Genomic DNA, 20,644 nt, shown 5'->3' with positions numbered 1-20,644 from the left:
ATGTAATGTGCACCAGAAACGCATGTCTTTTTTATTAATCATAAAATCTTGTACAGTCCAAGCAGTAGCTAGGCCTACTACTGTAATGTCAGAACATACAATGAACTATTTTATAAATAAAAAAACAAATTAATGATTGTTAGCTTTATTTTATTCCTTGAAGAATTAAAATTATAAAAGTATAGTATAATGTATACAATTAAATATATTTAAAACATTGGGGAAAGTGTTAAGGAAAATTTGCACAGAAGGGCGGTAAGCGGAACCCACGTACTACCTTGCTTCACGTAGAATCTCTATCCTCAGAAGAAACCGCCCGTCCACTCCGTGCTTTGTGTAGATGATCATAGGAATAACATAGATTCTATATGTTTTTATTACCGTTACCGCTCATCTGTGTAAATTGGCCATTAGGTCGTATACTGTAGTAGGGTATAATTTTGTCCATTTCACATTTTTACACAATTTACACATAAACACTTTCTTACATTATAAAATTATACTGATTGAATTTGCAACAGAAAAATATTTTATAAATATTTGTTTGAGACTAATGTTGTTTTCACATTATATAAACACATTTTGAACAAAAAAAAAAACTTATTACAAGGTGTTATTCATCAAAGATCACATGACCAATGTAAATGTTGAGGTAAACTTTGAAATCATTTAAACTGTTAAAGTTTAAAAAAAACTGATTGGTAAATATTAACAATGCTTCACATAAACATATTTAGAAGTGTCTATATGCTATCTTGTTTCCCTCTATTTCCACAAGTTTTTCCTCATACTATCTCTATACATACATGTACATTAGACTGATGTACTGTATACTGAAAATACACAATAACCATGCTTTTGACAAGGTTGATATACTGTATGCCTCATCGGTCCGAGGAAAATCAATTAAAACCGGTTTTACAATTATCTAAGATACATATTTAAAATATCTCTTTACTCCGAAAAAATGAAAGCCACATAGTTTGAATTGAGATACTAAACAAGCAATTTTATTTTTTTCTTAAGTGTAAAATTTGTTTTGTGCTTTAAAATTCATTTATTTTATCAATCACAGTATCATTATTATGCCTGATGTGAGATTCATTCAAGTACCAACAAAAAACTCCATATTTAAATGATTTTTATTCATTATTACTAAATCCTTTATAAAAGTATCCCACTTTGCTTCATATAATAAATTTATCTAGATACAAAATTACAAAACATAAAATCTTACATATAATATCTCCCTAAGTGACGAAACGTAATAAAGCGCCCTCTTCAAATCATGTTTGCATAATCCCGCAAGCATATATAATACACCTATTGACTTCGTATATTAATAATTATTAACAGCTTCTCACTAAAGAGAAATTCCAGGTTTAATATTGTTAATATAAAATATAGTAATCTTGACCACATTAATAAAAACACAATGCTTTTTATTCGATGTGCAGTGAAGCAGAACATGGATCGTAGCTATTGATAACATTTATATGTTTATAATTTGGTCTAGAACTGTATACGAATTTGAGAAATTTTCATAAAAATAAACATTTGCATTGGTAAAAGTGGCCATCATTAACACACTCACATCGGAATAATATTAAATTCTTAAACTGGTGTTCAAAAGATTTCAATTTATAAATGTGTACAAAGGAATGTGGTCGTAATTGTAATAAATAGTAACAATTTTACACCTGGAGTTGATCTTCAAATAACATTCAAATATTATTTTAAACTTAAATAAAGTATCAACGCCAAAATACCAGCAACCACAATTAGGATAATGAATATACAACACATTTTCTTCCTGGCCTTTTTCTGTAAAAAAAAGAAGATATTTGAATTAAACAGTATGGTGTGCTGGAACCAATATACAGTAATACAGAATCATTTTATTCTAAATTGACCTTTTGTGTGACATTGTATGACCTGGTTATAAATTTAGCCTGTTTAAGTCTTTTAGAAGAAATGAAGGTCCAATGTACACATCTGGCTAGAACCCAGTGCATCTTTTGGAAAGAGTAGTGGGTTACCTCAGTGTTCTGGTGCATTTCAGTCCTTGTCGTTTACCACTGAGTTGGGCAAACTACCCTACCAGTTCAATCACTTTGTTACAGAAACCACAACAGTGGCCCTACAGTATGTTCCTATGGTGGTGAAACGAAACTACTCTACACATACCTGGTATTTACTAGCAGTGATTAGTTGTTCATTTCCAGACTCTACATTGGTATCAGCATGGTCAACATTTGCTTCTATGGAGTCTAGGTAGAAAACAAAATAACACTTTAATATAATCTCTTTCATTATGTTTAAACATCGCACATATCACACATGTTTGCCACTCTGTGCAATTTTTAGCAAGTATGTGTATAGGCCTGTGTGTGAATAACATAATATATATATTCCTAAAATAAGTCCTAATTTATTTATGTAAATTTCACAAAAGGTACGTACCAATCATCTCTCCTTGTTCAGACACAATAGCACTTAAATCTCGGAAAATTTCATTCACATCTAGCATTGCACCCTGGGAAACAAATTAAAAATTGTAATGATTGTTTCCAAGATAAAAAAGTATTTAAAAGTCTTAAGCGCTGTCTACACTATCAAACTTTATGTGTCAACAAAATGTGATGTGCCCATTATGGACATGATGATGTCATATAACTACCATATTAGGGCATATCACACATTTTTTTTGTCATACAAGTTCGATAGTGTAAACAAAAATTCTAGGTAGCAGATAAATATTTTTGGCAGTGATGTGCTAAGTGGAAAAATCTTGTGGATTAGGGTCAAAGTGCAATCCAATTTGTTGGGTTTTGGATGCATTTTGATCATTTTCTGTGTTCTTTATACTAGGCCTATAGTTAAAATTTTTGTCTGAGAAGACTTTTCCACTATGAATATTCACATCTAGTTCATATAAATATAAATTTAATTGGCCTGTATATAACTTGCAACCATGCAGTAAATGGTCAGCTACATACCTCAATTTGGCGGATACGTTCTTCTCTTTCTTCAATTATTGCATTGTCAAAATCTATGATTGCTTCTTGTTGTTGAAGCTGTGCATGTTGTTCTTGTCGTCGGTTATCGGCCATTAATGATGAATTCTCATCTGAATATTCTTCAGGCTAAATAAAAATACAAAAAATATATAATAAAAATACCATATTTAATATAAGCCATCATTTTATATGCCCCAAAATGTTATACTTAAATCTATGGAGCTTTTTGTAGTGGCACCATTTTATTCCTTCTGAGAACAGGTCAGAATTTAAATTAGCAATGTTATTAGTTGACAAATATGTACAATGCACAAACAAATCAACTGGCATAAATTATTATAAATATTTTATAGAACCACCATCCAGTTTAACTTGTGTATATTTTCTTTTAAATATATCTTAATAAATGTTTGTCTTGTAAACAGGATGGCTACCTTTAAGAAGGATAGTGATTAATTAAATGAAAAAAAAAGTATTGCTATGACTTACAATGTTAGGTTTTGGAAGTGTTGGACAGGACCTCATTTTGGCCATGATTTTCTGAAGACAAAAAAAAAACATGAAATATATAATAACTGCAAACTAATAATTAATTAAACACCTACAATCGTATCATAGTTATACAAATAATGAATGTTTTTGAGCTGAATTTGCAAAATATTTGTTAAAACATTGTCGGTTGAGATGGCCTTTCAACAAATAAAAATACTAATTTTTTACATTAAATCGATACAAAACATTCATTATTTGTTTTATAACACACCTACTGTTCTAAAGTAAATTTACTCACTGTTTACATCTTAAACCATATGTCAAAGGCTAGGCCTGATAAAAGGATGCGGCTTAGTTTTAGCAGATGAGTACGGAGCAGTTATAGCCAGCACACACTACAAGTTTGATTTGGATCACTCATTATTCACCAGCCAACCACGTCAAACAAAATTCTCAAAATGCTTACAAAAAACTGAGCAATAGTACCTCTTTGTTGTATGGGAGAAAATAATGCATGGCATATGAAATCAACCAATCAGATGGCAAGGACACACTTGGTTGTGTAAAACTCTGTCTACACTTTCAAATTTGATGTGACAAAAAAAAATGCCTACAGTATATGGACATGTCATCACTACTATATTTGGGCATATCACTACCATATTTGGGCACTAGTTTGATAGTGTAGATTTACAAAGTTGAAATAAATATCATATAACCATGTGCTCCATTTTTCAGATTTTCATATTAAGAATTTCTTTTTCATTTATTGAATCAAATTCAACCAATTTTAATCTTGTTTTTCCATCTATTCAACCAACAATATTCCACCAACAATATTCCATTCTCAAAGTTGTTTTTATTCAAATTTATGTGCATTTTAAATTTCAATTAAAGCTTTGAACTACACATGTTAAATTACTCTATTATTACAATAATAAAAAGAAGTGTGAATATTTATTTAAAAAGCAATTTTAAATGAGTCATACCGTCATCATAAAACAAAGATAACCTTGCTTATAATTCCAGATTTAACAATGTGTTTTTTTTTTATATCCAGTGTATTATTATTTTTTCTTCATTAATTGTCATGACAGAAATGAAATTTCTTGCGTTGGCAGAAAACGGCTGCATTAGGATCAAATTTAAATATGAAGTATGAACACCAGGCTAGTATTCTGGAGGACGTAGGTTCGAGTCCCACCTGAGAATTGAATTTGTAAGTGTTCTCAATGTACTCACTACATATTTCAAATTAAGGCATGTTGGTCAGTTCTTTATTTATTAAAAATAATTTTATCTTTAATAGATCACCTAGATTTATTTATTTTTAAGAGTCAATGCTGTTTACATAATACTATATTTATTTGTAAAATATAATTTGATTGATAATATGAATGTTAATTTTTTTTTTATATTTTGATATCTACATTTTTAAGCAAAAATAATTTTCTCTTTTTGAGAATTTGTTTACTTTTTTGTTTGAATAATTATTTACATTAACTATTTACTGTACTAACCTTTTGAACTTCTCCATATCGTTTAACTGTTTCGGAAAAATCATTTGCAAGTCTGTCACATTGTAACCGTTGAGGCTGAAAGAAACGATAAATGCTTGTTTTTATCAATCGAACATGAGGCATAGTGGCTTGGTTGATTGAAGCTTTGTCTACACTTTATGTGACCAAAAAAATGTGATGTGCTCATATGGACATGATGATGTCATATCACTACCATATTTGGGCATATCACCACCATAATTGAGCACATCAAATTTTTTTGTCAAACTAATTTTATAGTGTAGACAGAGCCTTACAACCTGAAATTAACCAAGTTAAACAAAAATATGCACCCATCCCCTTCCCCTGGCAATTCGTCCAAGGTATAGTTTAGTGGGTACTTTGTGTAGACACTGTAAAAATATGTTAGAACAGCTTCTATTCTAAGCATTGGATATGTGGAATAAAATGTGCACACATTTCACTTAATTATTAAAACATAAAGTGTTAATTGACATTAATTAAAATCACCAACTGTGAAAAATACATAAAAATCAACAAAATAAAATAATTCAATTAAAAATACTGCAATACAGAGACATTTTTATCTGTAATTAGTAATTCAATTAAATTAGATACAAATTAATAGTGTTTGCACCATTAGATAAAATGGTAAAGTTATTATTTTGTTTTTAGTGTAAAAAAAAAGATATTATATTAATTACCGTACAGACAATGGAGGGTTAAATTAAATTTACTAACTAAAAATAAGACATCTCAATTGAAAGTAAATCCAGTGAGTTAAAATAATAGTACAGATGAAATTGTTAACATGCAGCAAGCTCTCCCTACACTATCAAACGTTATGTGATGTGCCCATATATGGACATGATGTCATATCACTACCATATTTGAGCATATCACTACCATATTTGGGAACATTACATTTTTTTTGTAGTGTAGACAGAGCTTTAGTTTCAATTTTTCAACACTCAATAAGCACATTAAAAAATACTTAAAAACTATTATAAATGATACCTTCGCATCCTTTTATGGTCAATTGAAAGAAAAAAAAAGTATTAAACATTATTATTTTCTTTTTTATTAATTGAAATACTTCAGTTTTGAAATATTTAAATTATGAAATGCAGACCTACAAACTTAAAAAAATGAAATATTGGGAGGACTTATAAAATGATTTTTAAACTATAGAGGGTGCTATAACATTTTGAAAGATATATGAAACCATAGAGGGTGCTATTAAAAAAATTAAAATATTGGAATAAAGGCCAAAAATGGTCTATTTAGAGCCTAGTAGTTGTAGTAGAAAATTGTTTATACATTATGGGGTTGTTCTTTTTGTTTTTCAAAAAAATGGAATAAATTGTATTTTAGTGGGAGAGCAGGAGATGTCAAAAGATATCGGCAGATTCCTAAAATTAATTGGAGAGTTGGTAGGTCTGGTAGTGCATATTGTTCTTACCTTTGAAGCTGTTGTTGATATTTTCTTAAGATTACTTAAATTTACAGTTGTTTTTGTTACAACTGTCTTTGTCCCTACAAGAGTATTTTGTCTGTAAAACAAAAACAACTTTCATTTATATACAGTATACATACATTCTCTTCAAAATGCAAACATTATTGCAATTATTAAAGTACTTTAATTATTTAAATACTCTCATTATGTGTTGTGGGTGGATAGGGGGGTTCTCTGTTTAATAAGTTGGATGGTAGAGGTTGAAGGTCCCATCTTAATTAAAGGTGGGCTAAAGCCGATTTTCGACTAGGCGAGTTTGTTTGCGCGAATCGAAAGAGCCAGCTTATAATAATGCATTTGTAGGGAGGAATTTGGAAGATTGAAACATAAATATTTATGTATATAAGCTGGTGCTTTCAAATCATATGAACAAATTTCTCTAGTGGAAAATCAGCTTTAGATGATGTTAGCGATTTTCCCACATGAAAGATGTTCTTTAAATAAATATTCAAAATATGGGTGTGGGGTGAACATAAAAAAAGTCAGTATTATAATATAAAGTTTAAAAAAATGTTTACATTCGATCTCTGACTGCCAAAGAATCATCAGGAGTTCCAATTTGACGAACTGATTTTTCAAGTTGTGATACTAAAAAATATAAGAAATTAAATATGAGTGCAATAGGAGATCTACTACTAGATAGTAATTAGCTTTTTGAGCATCCTGTCTCTGCCTGCTTGAATTTGTGTTTCTAATTTTTGTCTTGTTCCTTGTTCATGTAATATATTGTATTATTTTTATGTATTTGAGGCAAAAATAAATGTAATGAAAAATCATTTTAACCATCAAATGATATCAAAAATTCTTAAATAACTCTAAAGTTTAAACAAAATATTTATTCCAATTAAACTTAAATGATTCTATGCACACCACCCGCCCATAGATTTCCTAAATTGTAATGTAAAAGATAGGATATCAAATTAAGGTCAGCCCTTCATTTCCCCATTTTAGCCCCCATCCCACCACCCCCTCCCTATTTCAAAATCCTGGATTTGCCACTGTGTAGTGATAAATACCAGTAATATAACATAGTAATAAAGTATTTGTCAGCACATATTGGATTGGTACAGTGGCAAACCATATTTTGATAAACTATGCTGGTAGATTAAGACCTGCAGTCTGCTTTGTATTATTTACACTATAAACATTATTTAATAGTTTGTACATTCTTTGTTTTCTATAATAATACAGATCTATATATTGTAGAATCAGTTTTAAATAATACAGTTTAGGATTTTATATAGTAAGAGAAATAATTGTATAAAAAATTGAATGGTGTCCAATAAAAAAGCAAATATTCTTCACCAAATTATGTTTTATATATATTTAATGCATGAAATATGTTGTAGTAAAATTCCACTACAGTACTCCAGTGGTTTTATGAACGCTGTCACTACTGATGTACCGTAATATAATAATAATAATAATAAGATTTATAGAGCGCACATATCCACAAAGTGCTCAAGGCGCTTGTGAAAACCATGAGAAATGCAACCATGAAACTAAAACAAAACAAAATTTTGCAAAACGGAAAAAAAAAGGAGACCAATCGAACCCACCTCACTGCTTCCGTTTACCGTCAGCCCAAGGGTGTCTGGGATTGGGAGAGTTGACTATAGTACGGAAACAAAATCTCACACATTTTCAGTGATGTCATGTAGTCTGGGTTCCAGACGAAGTTTTGACTTAATATTAGTAAATAGATGAATATTTTGGCACATATTATGGTATTCCATACGTATACTACTTAAGCTTGAAACTGTATTTCAGACAACATCGAAAAGCCTCGAAATAACTACAGACTTGGGGCAAGTCTATGATGTCATGCAAAGCAGAAAAAAAATAAAATAAAAATGATTTATTTAAAACTACTTACCACTATTATTAATTTTGAAAATCCCATCGCTGACTTGTTTTACAATTGATGCAAATTCGCTTCCACCTACATAATTATAATTATAAAAGTAAAACTTTCATTAAAAAAAATTCAAAAAGACTAACTTTGTTGATTTACTGTACTATTGGCCTTTTTTTTTAAACATGATACCAACTCAAGGCAAGAGAAAATTTACTATCATAATAATTAAATAATTATATAATTCATCAAAATCCTGTACATATTTCAAAAAGGTTAACTGTACTGTACCATCTTCACTAAACTGGTTTCTACTTCCCCCAAAAGCACCATAACCAAAATCGCCTTGCCTCGACATTTCTGAAAAAAAGAAGCATTGTTACTCCTTAAGCTTTGTCTACTACACTGTAAAACTTTATTATGTGACGAAAAAATGTGATGGGCCCATATATGGACATGATGATGTTGTCATATCATCACACCATATTTGGGCATATCACTACCATATTTGGAATATGGAATGGAATGAACTAGGCCTAGCCTAGTAGGATGCTAGTCAAGTCGCCCCATCGCAAAGTCGCCCCATACAAAGTCGCCCATTACACAGTCGCCCCATCGCAAAGTCGCCCCAAAACAAAGTCGCCCCGACACAGTCGCCCCATCGCAAAGTCGCCCCATCGCAAAGTCGCCCCAACGCAAAGTCGCACCATCGCAAAGTCGCCCCATCACAAAGTCGCCCTATCGCAAAGTCGCCCCAAAACGTCAAAAAATAGTTTACAAGTGCGTAAAATGTCGCAATGATACACAAAATAACACGGAACGTGTAGGCATAAAAAGGGGAAGCCCCTCCATCATGTAGTCTCAGGTCACACGATCGGCACGCACCCCCATATCAGAGAGGAAGCCCCCGACTAATCACTCCGCGGTCGCACTCGTGCTAGCTTACCAGGGGGAAACCCCCGTAATTACTCCGCCGTTGCCGCGCTACAACGCACCATCTGAAGATGGGGAAACCCCGCCGGAGTTTTACGATGATATCAGTCGCGTTCGAAATCGGTCGCGTTTAAATTTGGTCGCGATAAAATGATGTTATACGATCTAGATTATTTTTACTTTGGTCGATGAATATGTATTATTATTATTAGGCCTATATTAATAATTTGTAAACATAGTTTAAGATTATAATATTATCCAGCATATTAATGTCATTTAACAGTACATAATTATTTAAATGTGAAATATTTTATAGGAAACGTAGGCTACGTCTGTGTCTTTTATTTTATATGCAACAAATTACGTAAAACAATTTATTTATAAACATTCAGTTTACTATTATATACATAGTATTACGTAATAAACATTGATTGTAAGCCTGGAAAGGCAATCCCATCATTATATCCATTATAAAATTGCATCATATCACCACTATATGTTGTAAATGATGACGTGCGTGTGTGTATTCGTCGTACGTCCGTGTACGTACGTATTATTCCGTGCCTCTTCACGGTCTTGTTTAATTTAAAATTAAATAAATACCCGATATGAGGATATTTATTAGGCATGATAATTAGAATGTTCTAGGCCTAACCAAAAGGGTTGAAAAGAATTTCTTCAGTAAAATGATCATTGTGCTGTTGAATAAAAGGCGACTCGCCATCTGAAACATTCTCTGAAACCAATCGGAGCTGCGCCGTCTTTCTGTGCTGACCGTCGGGGATTCCCCTTTTTAAAAAACACGCACACGATACTGTACGATGGTTTTTCCATGGTCAAAATGTAGCGTTTTAATTTTACTAAAATACCTGCATGTAAAACAATCATATTGGCGATGAAATCCTTTTTTTTTTATTTCTTTATTTTGAAAAGTCATTATAAAATTAAGACACATAGCCTAACTTGTCAATAAATGCAAAATGATCAATAAGTAGCCTATAACACTCATTGTCTTACAACACTGTTATTGTTTTAACTACTGTAAATCTATAGGAAGGCCTAGGCTACTACACATTTATACATTTATTATATTATCCTAAAAAATTAGCTGGTATCCACGCGTAGGTTGAAGAAAGATTCGTAATTGTGGCTCTGGTAACTAATTTTAAAATCATATTAAATTAACATTTTCGAAACTATATATAAATCAGGGATAATCTTTTTAGAACTTTCAAACAAGGGACTATTTTTTTAATGATTTTTAAAAAGCACATCACTCCATTAAAACCTGTAAAATAAAAATTAAAACACAAATTATGATAGGATAAACATTATACTGTAGGCCTATACGACATTAGCGCGACCAAAGTAACAACGCAATCGATATCAAACGCAACCAATATGATTAAAACCGTGGGCGACTTTGCGATGGGGCGACTTTGCGATGGGGCGACTTTGCGATGGGGCGAATTTGCGATGGGGCGACTTTGTAATGGGGCGACTTTGCGATGGGGCGACTGTGCCGGGGCGACTTTGTTTTGGGGCGACTTTGCGATGGGGCGACTTTGTATGGGGCGACTTTGTATGGGGCGACTTTGCGATGGGGCGACTTGACTGGATCCCGCCTAGTAGGCCTAGCTAGGCCTACCCTACAGTAGTACTACTAACTATTATTATGGTGATTGTAAAGTTAGCAATCTTTGAAAATCTATGAAAACATGGATTTGTCATGAATAAATGTTTTACTACCTTCCTTTGTATTTTATTTAATAGAATAATTATATAATTACAATTGCCGTAGGCCTAATATATTTTTCTAGCCTAGGTAGGCCCACACAGGTACGTAGCCTTCGTGATGGCGGCGGATGTCCCGTTTGTGGCGGGCCGTTTATAGTTTTTAGATTGGCTGGTCGCTTTCAGCTAGCTAGCCAACTAAATATTTACCTAGGCCTACAGAACTAAAGTTATACAATTATCGGTTTAGTTCGAAACTTTATATCACCAACTCAGTGTACCTTGGCCCTACCTAGTAGATGCTAGGCTAGTCACAATCTCGCCAAACAGAACTAATCCGCTGCTGATGAAGAGTGTGTATTGTGTGTGTTTTTCTTGTGAAAAATAAATCATCACATGACTGACACTTGCTTGAATGACCTCTCTCTGACAGGTGAAAGGTCAAAAAGGAAAAACAGCGTGTATAATGTGTCCAACTTTGCTATAATGCATTATAAACTTTAAAAAGATGGTTCAAAATGTTCACTTACTTAAAAGATTTCTTTAGAAGGCACAGACGAAAATTTGTGTTTGTTGGTGTTTTGTCAGCAGGTATTTAGCTAGCTAGGCCTAGCTAGCTGCTACTGCTAGGCTAGGCCTACTTTACTGACTTATTTTTAGTTCATGCACTGCATGCTGTGCACTGCAGTAGTACTAGTAGAGTCAGTGTGGTGGTGGTTTTGTTATGCGCAATTTGAACGATTTGCGCAATTTGAAATTGCGCAAAAAAAATCCTTGCGCAATTTGAATTGAAACATGTGTTTCAAATTGCGCAAGCAACGTATTAAATTGCGCAAGTAATCTGCAAATTGCGCAAGGTTTTTCGACAGATTGTGAAATCATGCACACCCATATTTTTATAGTAATTTCTAAGAATGATTCAAAATTAAAGATAAATATCGCATTTCCTTATTTTAGTAGTGCAAATATTGTTATAAGTTAGCATACCGTCGAAGAACCGACGAAGGAAAACGAAGCGGTGGTATTCCACCAGGCGGGCGCGGCGCGGGCGGCCGGCTATACTACTCTAGCCTAGCTAGGGTCTGGACTACTGATACTGACTAGGTTACATGGCCTAGCTTAAACTAATATTAAAAACTTAAAAAGTGAGTATTAACATTATCTTCATTGAAATGGTCTTATTCTAAATTTTAAACTCCTCTGCCTAGGCCTAGCCTAGCCATGTATGGGAAAATTTACAGTTCGTTTTCAAATTGCGCAAAGGTGTCATATTGCGCAAGAACTATCTTGCGCAATTTACAAATTGTGCAGCGCAATTTAAAATTGCGCAAAGATTTTCTTGCGCAATTTGAAATTGCGCAAGTTGATTGCGCAATTTGAAATTGCGCAAAAAAATCCTTGCGCAATTTTAAATTGCGCAAGAATTCTTTGCGCAATTTCAAATTGCGCAAGGATTTTTTTGCGCAATTTCAAATTGCGCAAATCGTTCAAATCGCGCATAACAGTTTTACTTACTTTTTAGGTAGGCCTCCTCTAGACTAGTGGGCCTAACTAGGCGTAGAGGCCTAAGTAGTAGACGCCTAGGCCTACTGTTTAGTTAGCCAAGTAAGTTACACTAGCCTTTCAAGCTAGTAATTTAATTGGCCAACTAACAAAATGTTGTAGGCCTATCTATAACTATGTTTAGCCGAGACAGATGACAATATTAATAATAATATCCTGGATTTATATAGCGCCTAATGTTGTGAAACCTCTAAGCGCTGAACATTATTAAATATTACCCGGTCTTTTTTTGCATCAATAATTATAATTTATTATTACTTTGATTTTGTTTTTCTATTTAAATAAGCATCCGTATTTTTGTGGAAGTATGGTCAACAGCGATTGAAGGAATGGCAAGAACGTGAGGCTGCAGAGTGTTTGGCATTTGCCAGGAGACAGCATCACTTTGACAGTAATCAACGGACCTGCAATATGACAGGTATTTATTACGTATTATGTTTTTTATAAATAAAATTAATCAAGATACTGTCTACAGTACATACCATATTTATTTTTTTGAAATATGTCCCGCTTTGAATAAACTTCCCACCCCTCCCCACTCAAAATAAATACCTGCCCATAGAATTATTTTGACTCAAATAAATAAAAGCCCCATAATAATAATATTTTATTTATTTTTACACTCATGGAAACTTTTTTTTTTCAAGGAGTGTTATACACTAGGAAATTGACAAAAACGTCATCAAATCATTATTTCACTAAATTTGTTTTGTTTTTATTTTCATATTTAATTTTTAGTTCTGTCGATGCTTCCTACAATCAGACAATCATTACATAAGATGCTTGATTCAGACGATCTAACACAACAATTGAAAAACAGGTTTGTTTTTATTATAGCAGAGAATGTTTTTGTTGATCCATGAATCGATTGTAGTAAAATGATACTTACATTACAACAACGTTTTAATTACCTACCCATATTATATTTTTAATATTTTTTTTTAGACCGGCTAATAAACTTGAAATATGGGAACAATTCAAGATAATAAGTAAGTCAAATAAAAGTCAACATTTTTTACCTTCAAAAACTATAATTTAAAGCAAAAAATATTCAGATTGGCTGCCAGCCAATTGTTATTTTTTGTTGAAATGAACTGTTTATTTTGTCTTTTTATGAGTGAAAACATTGTTTTTTTTGCATTTTTTTTCTATGAAAGTGATTAACTTTATTAAAGCTGCTATTCGAAGTCTGATTTTTTTATTCTTCATTTTTCATGATTTTGGGGGACAATACATTAAAACATAAATTAAAATAATATGTAAATGCTATATTACTTGATAGATAAGATAATGGGTGTACTGTATTCACTTTGTACTTTAAGATATATAATATATTTAAACAGTATTTCGAGGATTCAAATTTATTAATAAGATAAAAGATTTTACGATTTACCATTTCAAATAAAAAATGTATAACATATTTCTGAATGTTATGTTACACCAAATAGTGCAGTGTACGTATGAAACGCCATATGTGCCAAAATATTTATCTTTTACCTCCGTCTGGAACCCAGACTACAGTGTACCGTACATATAAATGTATTTTACTTTGTAACCTATTTGTCTTTGTAGGCTTCAGTCGTCCAGTCGCTGCTGTGTATAGTCTGTGCATGGTGATTGTATTTCTAAGAGTTCAATTGAATGTTCTAGGTGGATATATGTACCTGGATAGTTTCCATGGTAACAATGGCACTGTAAGTTCCTTCCTTGTTCAATTTATAAGTCCTAATGGGAGATATTAAAAAGATATGATTAATTTTACCCTAAAAATGATATATCATTTGAGAGAAAATTATCATTCCAATTTATTAATTTGTCTAAATTGAAAAATTTACCAGAAATAATTAGATAAGAAGATGTATTTTCCACTAAAAAGTCAGATTTAAATATGCCATTTTACAGTTATAATAAAGTTATTCACTTCTGTAAAAAAAAAAAAAAAAAAATATTTCACTTATAAAAAGACAAAGGAAACAGTTAATTTTAACAAATAACTATTGTCTGACAGAAAATCTAAGTAGTTTTGGCTTTAAATTACATTTTTTTTAGGTCAATAATTTGTTTTGGACCCAAGTTTGGTTAAAGTTAATAACTATTACCTGTCATTAAAATGGCATATTTAAAAAAATGTGAACAAACATTTTTTAGGGGAACAATATATCTTTAATTATAACAAGATTAATAACTCAAATGAGAAAAAAAGTCCATGTAAATGCACTTTGTATTACATTATTAAAAGGGAAACTTTGTTTTTATAACCACAGACAGCGAGCCAATCGCAGGCAACTCCTGAAATCCAAAAACAATACTTGGCAACCATTCAATATTTGATGGGAAAGGGTAAGTAGAATATTCAACTGTCTGTAAGTCTGTAATGCAAATTATTATAAAAATTAGTAGACATCCTTAACTAAATTATTGATAACATATGAATAAATAATGAGGTTTCTCTGCAAAACTGTTTACTGTATGTTGTTATATATATCGATGCTTCCTACAAAGTTCTATCTACACTATCAAACTTTTTTTTAAAACAAAATGTGATATGCCCATATATGGACATGATAATGTCATATCACTACCATATTTGGGCATTTGTCAAACTAGTTTGATAGTGTAGATAGAGCTTTAGGCACAATGTCACATTATCACTACCATATTTGGGCACATCTCACTTTTTTGTCAAACTAGTTAGATAGTGTAGACAGAGCTTTACACTTTGTTTCCATTTTCAGGTATACAAGACATTGTTGCTGCCACTCAGCAAGCAGTTGAGCAATGTATTGCAAAGTAAGCTTAGAATTAAGTGAATTAAGAAAATGAGCTCTTCTAAATGTACGCATTGATTTACTACACTTAAAGGACAACTTTACCTATTTTGACAACGCATTAAGGATGTACATATTATGATTTCAGAACAATTGCGAGATTTATGATATCGCAACGTGCGCTTGCCGTACAGCCATCGTTAAGTGTGCTTAGCAAAATCTATCTCATCATTTTTACTGTTGTTAACATACAAGAGATAGGTACCTGTCATTTCAATTGCTAATTTGACCTGCATTAGGCTTAAATTTGCCAAAATGTTTAGTCTACTATTAAAGAAACACCTCAATATTCAGATAGGCAAAAGAAACAATAACAAAATTCAACATTATCATTTTTTAGGATTTATTTAAAAATATGTTTGGTCGAAATGTTCGTGCTCTTTGTTCTTCAGTAATCACATTGCTTTCTTTTTTTATACAGAATGTCATTAAAAGAGAATCTACAGTTGCAGGATGTTGAGTGCATTGTGGGTAAAATTCGAAGGAAGCTTGAAATTTGGGATACAGATGGTATGTAGCCTAATTGTGTGTGATCATAGCCTAATTGTATATGATCATAGCCTAATTGTGTGTGATTATAACCTAATTGTATGTGATCATAGCCTAATTGTGTGTGATTATAACTTAATTGTGTGTGATTATAACCTAATTGTGTGTGATTATAACCTAATTGTGTGTGATTATAACCTAATTGTGTGTGATTATAACCTAATTGTATATGATCATAGCCTAATTGTGTGTGATTATAACCTAATTGTGTGTGATTATAACCTAATTGTGTGTGATTATAACCTAATTGTGTGTGATTATAACCTAATTGTATATGATCGTAGTCTAATTGTGTGTGATCATAACCTAATTGTGTGTGATTATAACCTAATTGTGTGTGATTATAACCTAATTGTATATGATCATAGCCTAATTGTGTGTGATTATAACCTAATTATATGTGATCATAGCCTAATTGTGTGTGATTATAACCTAATTGTGTGTGATTATAACCTAATTGTGTGTGATTATAACCTAATTGTATATGATCATAGCCTAATTGTGTGTGATTATAACCTAATTGTGTGTGATTATAACCTAATTGTATATGATCATAGCCTAATTGTGTGTGATTATAACCTAATTGTGTGTGATTATAACCTAATTGTGTGTGATTATAACCTAATTGTGTGTGATTATAACCTAATTGTATATGATCGTAGTCTAATTGTGTGTGATCATAACCTAATTGTGTGTGATTATAACCTAATTGTGTGTGATTATAACCTAATTGTATATGATCATAGCCTAATTGTGTGTGATTATAACCTAATTATATGTGATCATAGCCTAATTGTGTGTGATTATAACCTAATTGTATGTGATCATAACCTAATTGTATATGATCATAGCCTCGTAATTTGTTTAAATGTCATTGACTCAAGATTAAAGGTGTTCACAAATTCGTTCTTTTCTCCCAGATTTTGGTAACAGTACTACAAGTTTGGCAAAATATTTTCTTCCTCCCGAGGATGAGCATGGTTTAACAGATAATGAACTTAAGTTAGATGATGTAACACTAGATGACCAAATAGAGAATATAGAAGAGGCATGCTGTTTACCACAAAATGAATCCATGCTTCACAGGTTATCACAGGAAACAAGAGATATGATTGAAAGGTCAGCAATTTGTCACAAAATATTTATTGTGTCCAAAAAATATATGCGCAGCATGGTTCATGTTTTTACCAAGAACTAAAGCTTGGTTTTCACTAGCGACGCAACATAACGCAACCTGCGTAACGTAAGAAAATGCTCTTCCAGTTATTGTGTTTGCCCCTGCTTGTGTGAAATCAAACCTACGATGTTTGCAGAACTGTTGTGTCGTCGGTTCGCACTTGTAATTACATAATACAGCACTTTTGTCGATACGTCGCTGCGTCGCATTCTAGTATCAACCGCGCTTTAGTAATATTTAATTTAAATTTTCTGATTTTAGGAAAGCAAAAAAATACAAAATATTGAGTGAATCATGGACTTAACATGGTGTGAAGCAGTTTCATGATAATTAGTTTGTTAGTACTTGTCTGTTTGGTTGTTTCTTTTCATGTTCTTGCTTACAATATTTTCTTGTGTGGTATTGCAGCCTTGTGTGTTTTTCATTATTCCCTGATGCTTACTGGACATATATCTTACTTGTAATTTCTTCATTTAGAAAACAAATTAATTAAATAGCAAAATTAATTTATATATTCTCTTTCTGTTCAGTGCTGATTTTTGCCTCGTGTTGAATGCATGTTTGGACACTGCCTTCACACGTCTCATGGATAACATTGCCTGTAGTTTCAAACCTAAACCAGAGCAAAAACCTTTCGACGTATTATCAATAAGGTATTAGTCAAATTATAGTTACAATATAGTCATAAGTTTCCAAATACAATCATTTCAAACCTTATTTTGATGTTTTAGTGAAGCAAAGGTAAATGTGGTTGTCACCGTATCTTATGGTTTGTGAAATAAATTAATGCCATGCAGGACAGACATACAGAAAAAATCTATTATATATACATTTATGTGACACTAAACATTATTAACACTATAAGCATCAGATTAGACTTTGAAGAGCTTTTACATAGTTTAAAGATCACTGTCATAGATTAAATTTATATGAAAATTTGATTCTGATTTCGTTTTTGTTTTCTACATTCTTATTTTAGTCCTTGTGATACAAATCTACCACTTGCCAAATTGATACCGATCATGAATGGACAGATCCATTTCATCTGTGGGGACAGCCCTAACCACTTTGTGCAGGTAAGTCCATAATGCATCATAAATGGACAGATCGATTTTATCTGTGGGGACAGCCCTAATTACTTTGTGCAGGTAAGTCCATAATGCAACATAAATGGACAGATCCATTTTATCTGTGGGGACAGCCCTAATTACTTTGTGCAGGTAAGTCCATAATGCAACATAAATAGACTGATCCATTTCATCTGTGGGGACATCCCTAATCACTTTGTGCAGGTATAAATGGACATGAAAATAATTTTTGTAGGAACTATTGTTAATGGAATGTGTGAAGGACTTTGCCGCAAACGTGTATGAAGCTTTCAGCCAATCAAAACAGAGCACTGCAATACCATGAAACAAAGCAGTTATGGCTTCAAACCTTTCAAGTGAAATCAGATATTACAAACAAACAAAATGGCATCAATATATCTGAAATATATTTTAGGTTTAAGTTTTGATAACAAACATTGATGTGGCCAGAACAATGAATCATTTGTTGTTGATGTGTGATTATTCTACACACAATGTTACCGTTGGAAAACTAAATCACAACCCTTGAATGCTGTTTAAGTGTCTTCCTATTATTTAGGTTTTGTTGTGATGAAATTCATTTCTATAATTCAGTATACACGGTGACGATAGACGCACTCCTTTGTATTCCCAATACTCTGCTATGTTTTAGCTAGATGGTAAGCAATGCAGATCTAACCAAGTTTAGCATGCAGATAATCTTTTTGAAATGTTATAAATGTCATGTTTCGTAGTGATAACATTCCTCCCAGCCTGTAAGAATCAGCACACACACTATGTATAGTTTAATCAATTAAGAAAAGTAAAGATTATATTTCGTATAAGAAAGATATAATATTTCATTAATGCATTATTGTCACTTCAAAATGACAAAAACTCAAATTTAACATGATTATTATAAGATCAACATCGTAAGAATATTATACACCAATTGATTTTTTATTTATTTAATTAATGAGAAAAAAAATTAAAACATTTTTTATTAAAACAATTGTATACAACTCTGTCTACACATCAAACTTTATGTGATGTGCCCAAATATAGATATGATGATTTCATAACACTACCATATTTGGGCATATCACAACCATATTTGGGTACATCACACTTTTTTTTTTCAAACTAGTTTGATAGTGTAGACAGAGCTTAAGATAACTGGATAACCTTTTAAACTTCATTTTATACTGACAAAAGAAACTAATGGAGCCTTAGCTTGGTGGTTAACATGCTTAATCTAGTGCCAGGTTGTTACTCACCACTCTTTCAACTCCACGTAGCCTTAGCTTGGTGGTTAACATGCTTAATCTAGTGCCAGGTTGTTACTCACCACTCTTTCAACTCCACTCTGCAAACCTTAAATGAGACTTAATATTTATAAGCACAATAAGTTATAATTAATAGTTTATCCATCCTGTAATTGGCAAGTTTGTGCTCGCTGTTGGATGCATATAAAATAAAAAATAAAAAGACAATGTTAAACCACAAAATCTTTCTATAATAATCAAGGTAAGCCTACAAGATCATAAGCAAATTAACATAATAAATGTACAAATGTTCAGATGAATTCAGATTCTTTATGTTGAAATGAAGTATTGTAATAAAAGTAATGAGACAAGCAAAAAAGCACAAAACTTTTATCATAACTTGGTATAACCTGGTACAGTATAACATATATAATAATATGAATACAAGGGTGATAATCAATTTATGTTGCGCAATAGTACAATCGAGAACTTAGTGTTGTTCTGCCGAGAGTCGCTATCCAGTCGAATTTGAATAACAAATAAATAAATAAATAAAATAATAAATAGAATTTCTTCTATTATTTTATATTTAAGTTATGAATACATAACTATGAATATTGAAACCCATTACAAACTAGGCTTAGACCTGTTTCCATTAGGTTCATGTATATTATTCAATAATTATTCAATCAAAATAATATTAATTTAATTTTCTTTATGATCTAGTTATTAATCAGCAGTAGACATAATTTACATCTTTCAGAATAAAAAACAACTTAACATAAAAATATGTTTTGATTTAACTCCTTTTATAGATCAAATATTTTAATGTTATTGTTTTCGGTTGTTATCACTGGTTGGTTTCTCTCCTACAAATTAATTTGCAATACAGTGAATGATCTTAAAAAATCGTTGCTGAAATTCACTGAAAGCCATGGCGTAAATAAATGGATTTATTGTTAAATTAAAAGCAAATAACAGAAACAATATTTCAGAAATAATATGATGAATACATGAACATAAGTGATCAATTAGTAAACATGTATAGCATGGCGTGACTGTTATATAAAATACTGCGATAACCACAAGAAGAGTTGATAAAAGATGTGTTTTTCTACTACGATC

At 31.7% G+C, this 20,644-nt stretch overlaps 2 protein-coding genes across 4 annotated transcripts; one reads left to right on the top strand and one right to left on the bottom strand.

Moving 5' to 3' along the window:
* Position 1: 1 nt before the first annotated feature.
* On the bottom strand, positions 2-11,449 carry LOC140062720 (syntaxin-7-like). Of its 3 annotated transcripts, none has more exons than XM_072109039.1 (11): positions 11,352-11,449; positions 8,695-8,763; positions 8,425-8,490; positions 7,067-7,136; positions 6,495-6,585; positions 5,033-5,107; positions 3,510-3,560; positions 3,000-3,146; positions 2,464-2,536; positions 2,188-2,270; positions 2-1,824 (listed from the first exon to the last, which is right to left on the bottom strand). In XM_072109039.1, the coding sequence occupies exons 2-11, from the start codon at positions 8,759-8,761 to the stop codon at positions 1,732-1,734; spliced, it is 816 nt and encodes a 271-aa protein (XP_071965140.1). In that variant the 5' UTR covers positions 8,762-8,763; positions 11,352-11,449; the 3' UTR covers positions 2-1,731. The 3 variants fall into 3 exon arrangements, with proteins under 3 accessions (XP_071965140.1, XP_071965141.1, XP_071965142.1); XM_072109040.1 differs by having other exon boundaries at positions 11,363-11,443; XM_072109041.1 differs by having other exon boundaries at positions 11,281-11,410.
* Positions 11,450-11,486: 37 nt separating this feature from the next.
* On the top strand, positions 11,487-20,274 carry LOC140062719 (peroxisomal biogenesis factor 3-like). The gene is made up of 12 exons (XM_072109038.1): positions 11,487-11,661; positions 12,920-13,051; positions 13,372-13,453; positions 13,579-13,622; positions 14,206-14,327; positions 14,898-14,973; positions 15,369-15,423; positions 15,883-15,971; positions 16,931-17,129; positions 17,718-17,840; positions 18,167-18,263; positions 18,511-20,274. Exons 1-12 carry the CDS (start codon positions 11,589-11,591, stop codon positions 18,598-18,600), a joined length of 1,182 nt encoding a protein of 393 aa, XP_071965139.1. The 5' UTR covers positions 11,487-11,588; the 3' UTR covers positions 18,601-20,274.
* Positions 20,275-20,644: the final 370 nt, after the last annotated feature.

The sequence above is a fragment of the Antedon mediterranea genome, chromosome 11 (assembly GCF_964355755.1).
Source record: "Antedon mediterranea chromosome 11, ecAntMedi1.1, whole genome shotgun sequence".
Taxonomy (NCBI): Eukaryota; Metazoa; Echinodermata; class Crinoidea; order Comatulida; family Antedonidae; genus Antedon; species Antedon mediterranea.
Note: the sequence above shows the minus strand (reverse complement) of the source record. Positions and strands in the feature narration are given on the sequence as shown.

Coding starts and splice junctions, on each gene's coding strand:
- LOC140062720 (XM_072109039.1), bottom strand. CDS start 8,761: ATGTCGAGGCAAGGCGATTTTGGTTATGGTGCTTTTGGGGGAAGTAGA. Junction 6,586..7,066: donor TTGGCAGTCAGAGATCGAAT/GTAAACATTTTT, acceptor TTTGTTTTACAG/ACAAAATACTCTTGTAGGGA. Junction 5,108..6,494: donor TATCAACAACAGCTTCAAAG/GTAAGAACAATA, acceptor CGTTTCTTTCAG/CCTCAACGGTTACAATGTGA.
- LOC140062719 (XM_072109038.1), top strand. CDS start 11,589: ATGTTCACTTACTTAAAAGATTTCTTTAGAAGGCACAGACGAAAATTT. Junction 11,662..12,919: donor TGTTGGTGTTTTGTCAGCAG/GTATTTAGCTAG, acceptor TATTTAAATAAG/CATCCGTATTTTTGTGGAAG. Junction 15,972..16,930: donor TGAAATTTGGGATACAGATG/GTATGTAGCCTA, acceptor CTTTTCTCCCAG/ATTTTGGTAACAGTACTACA.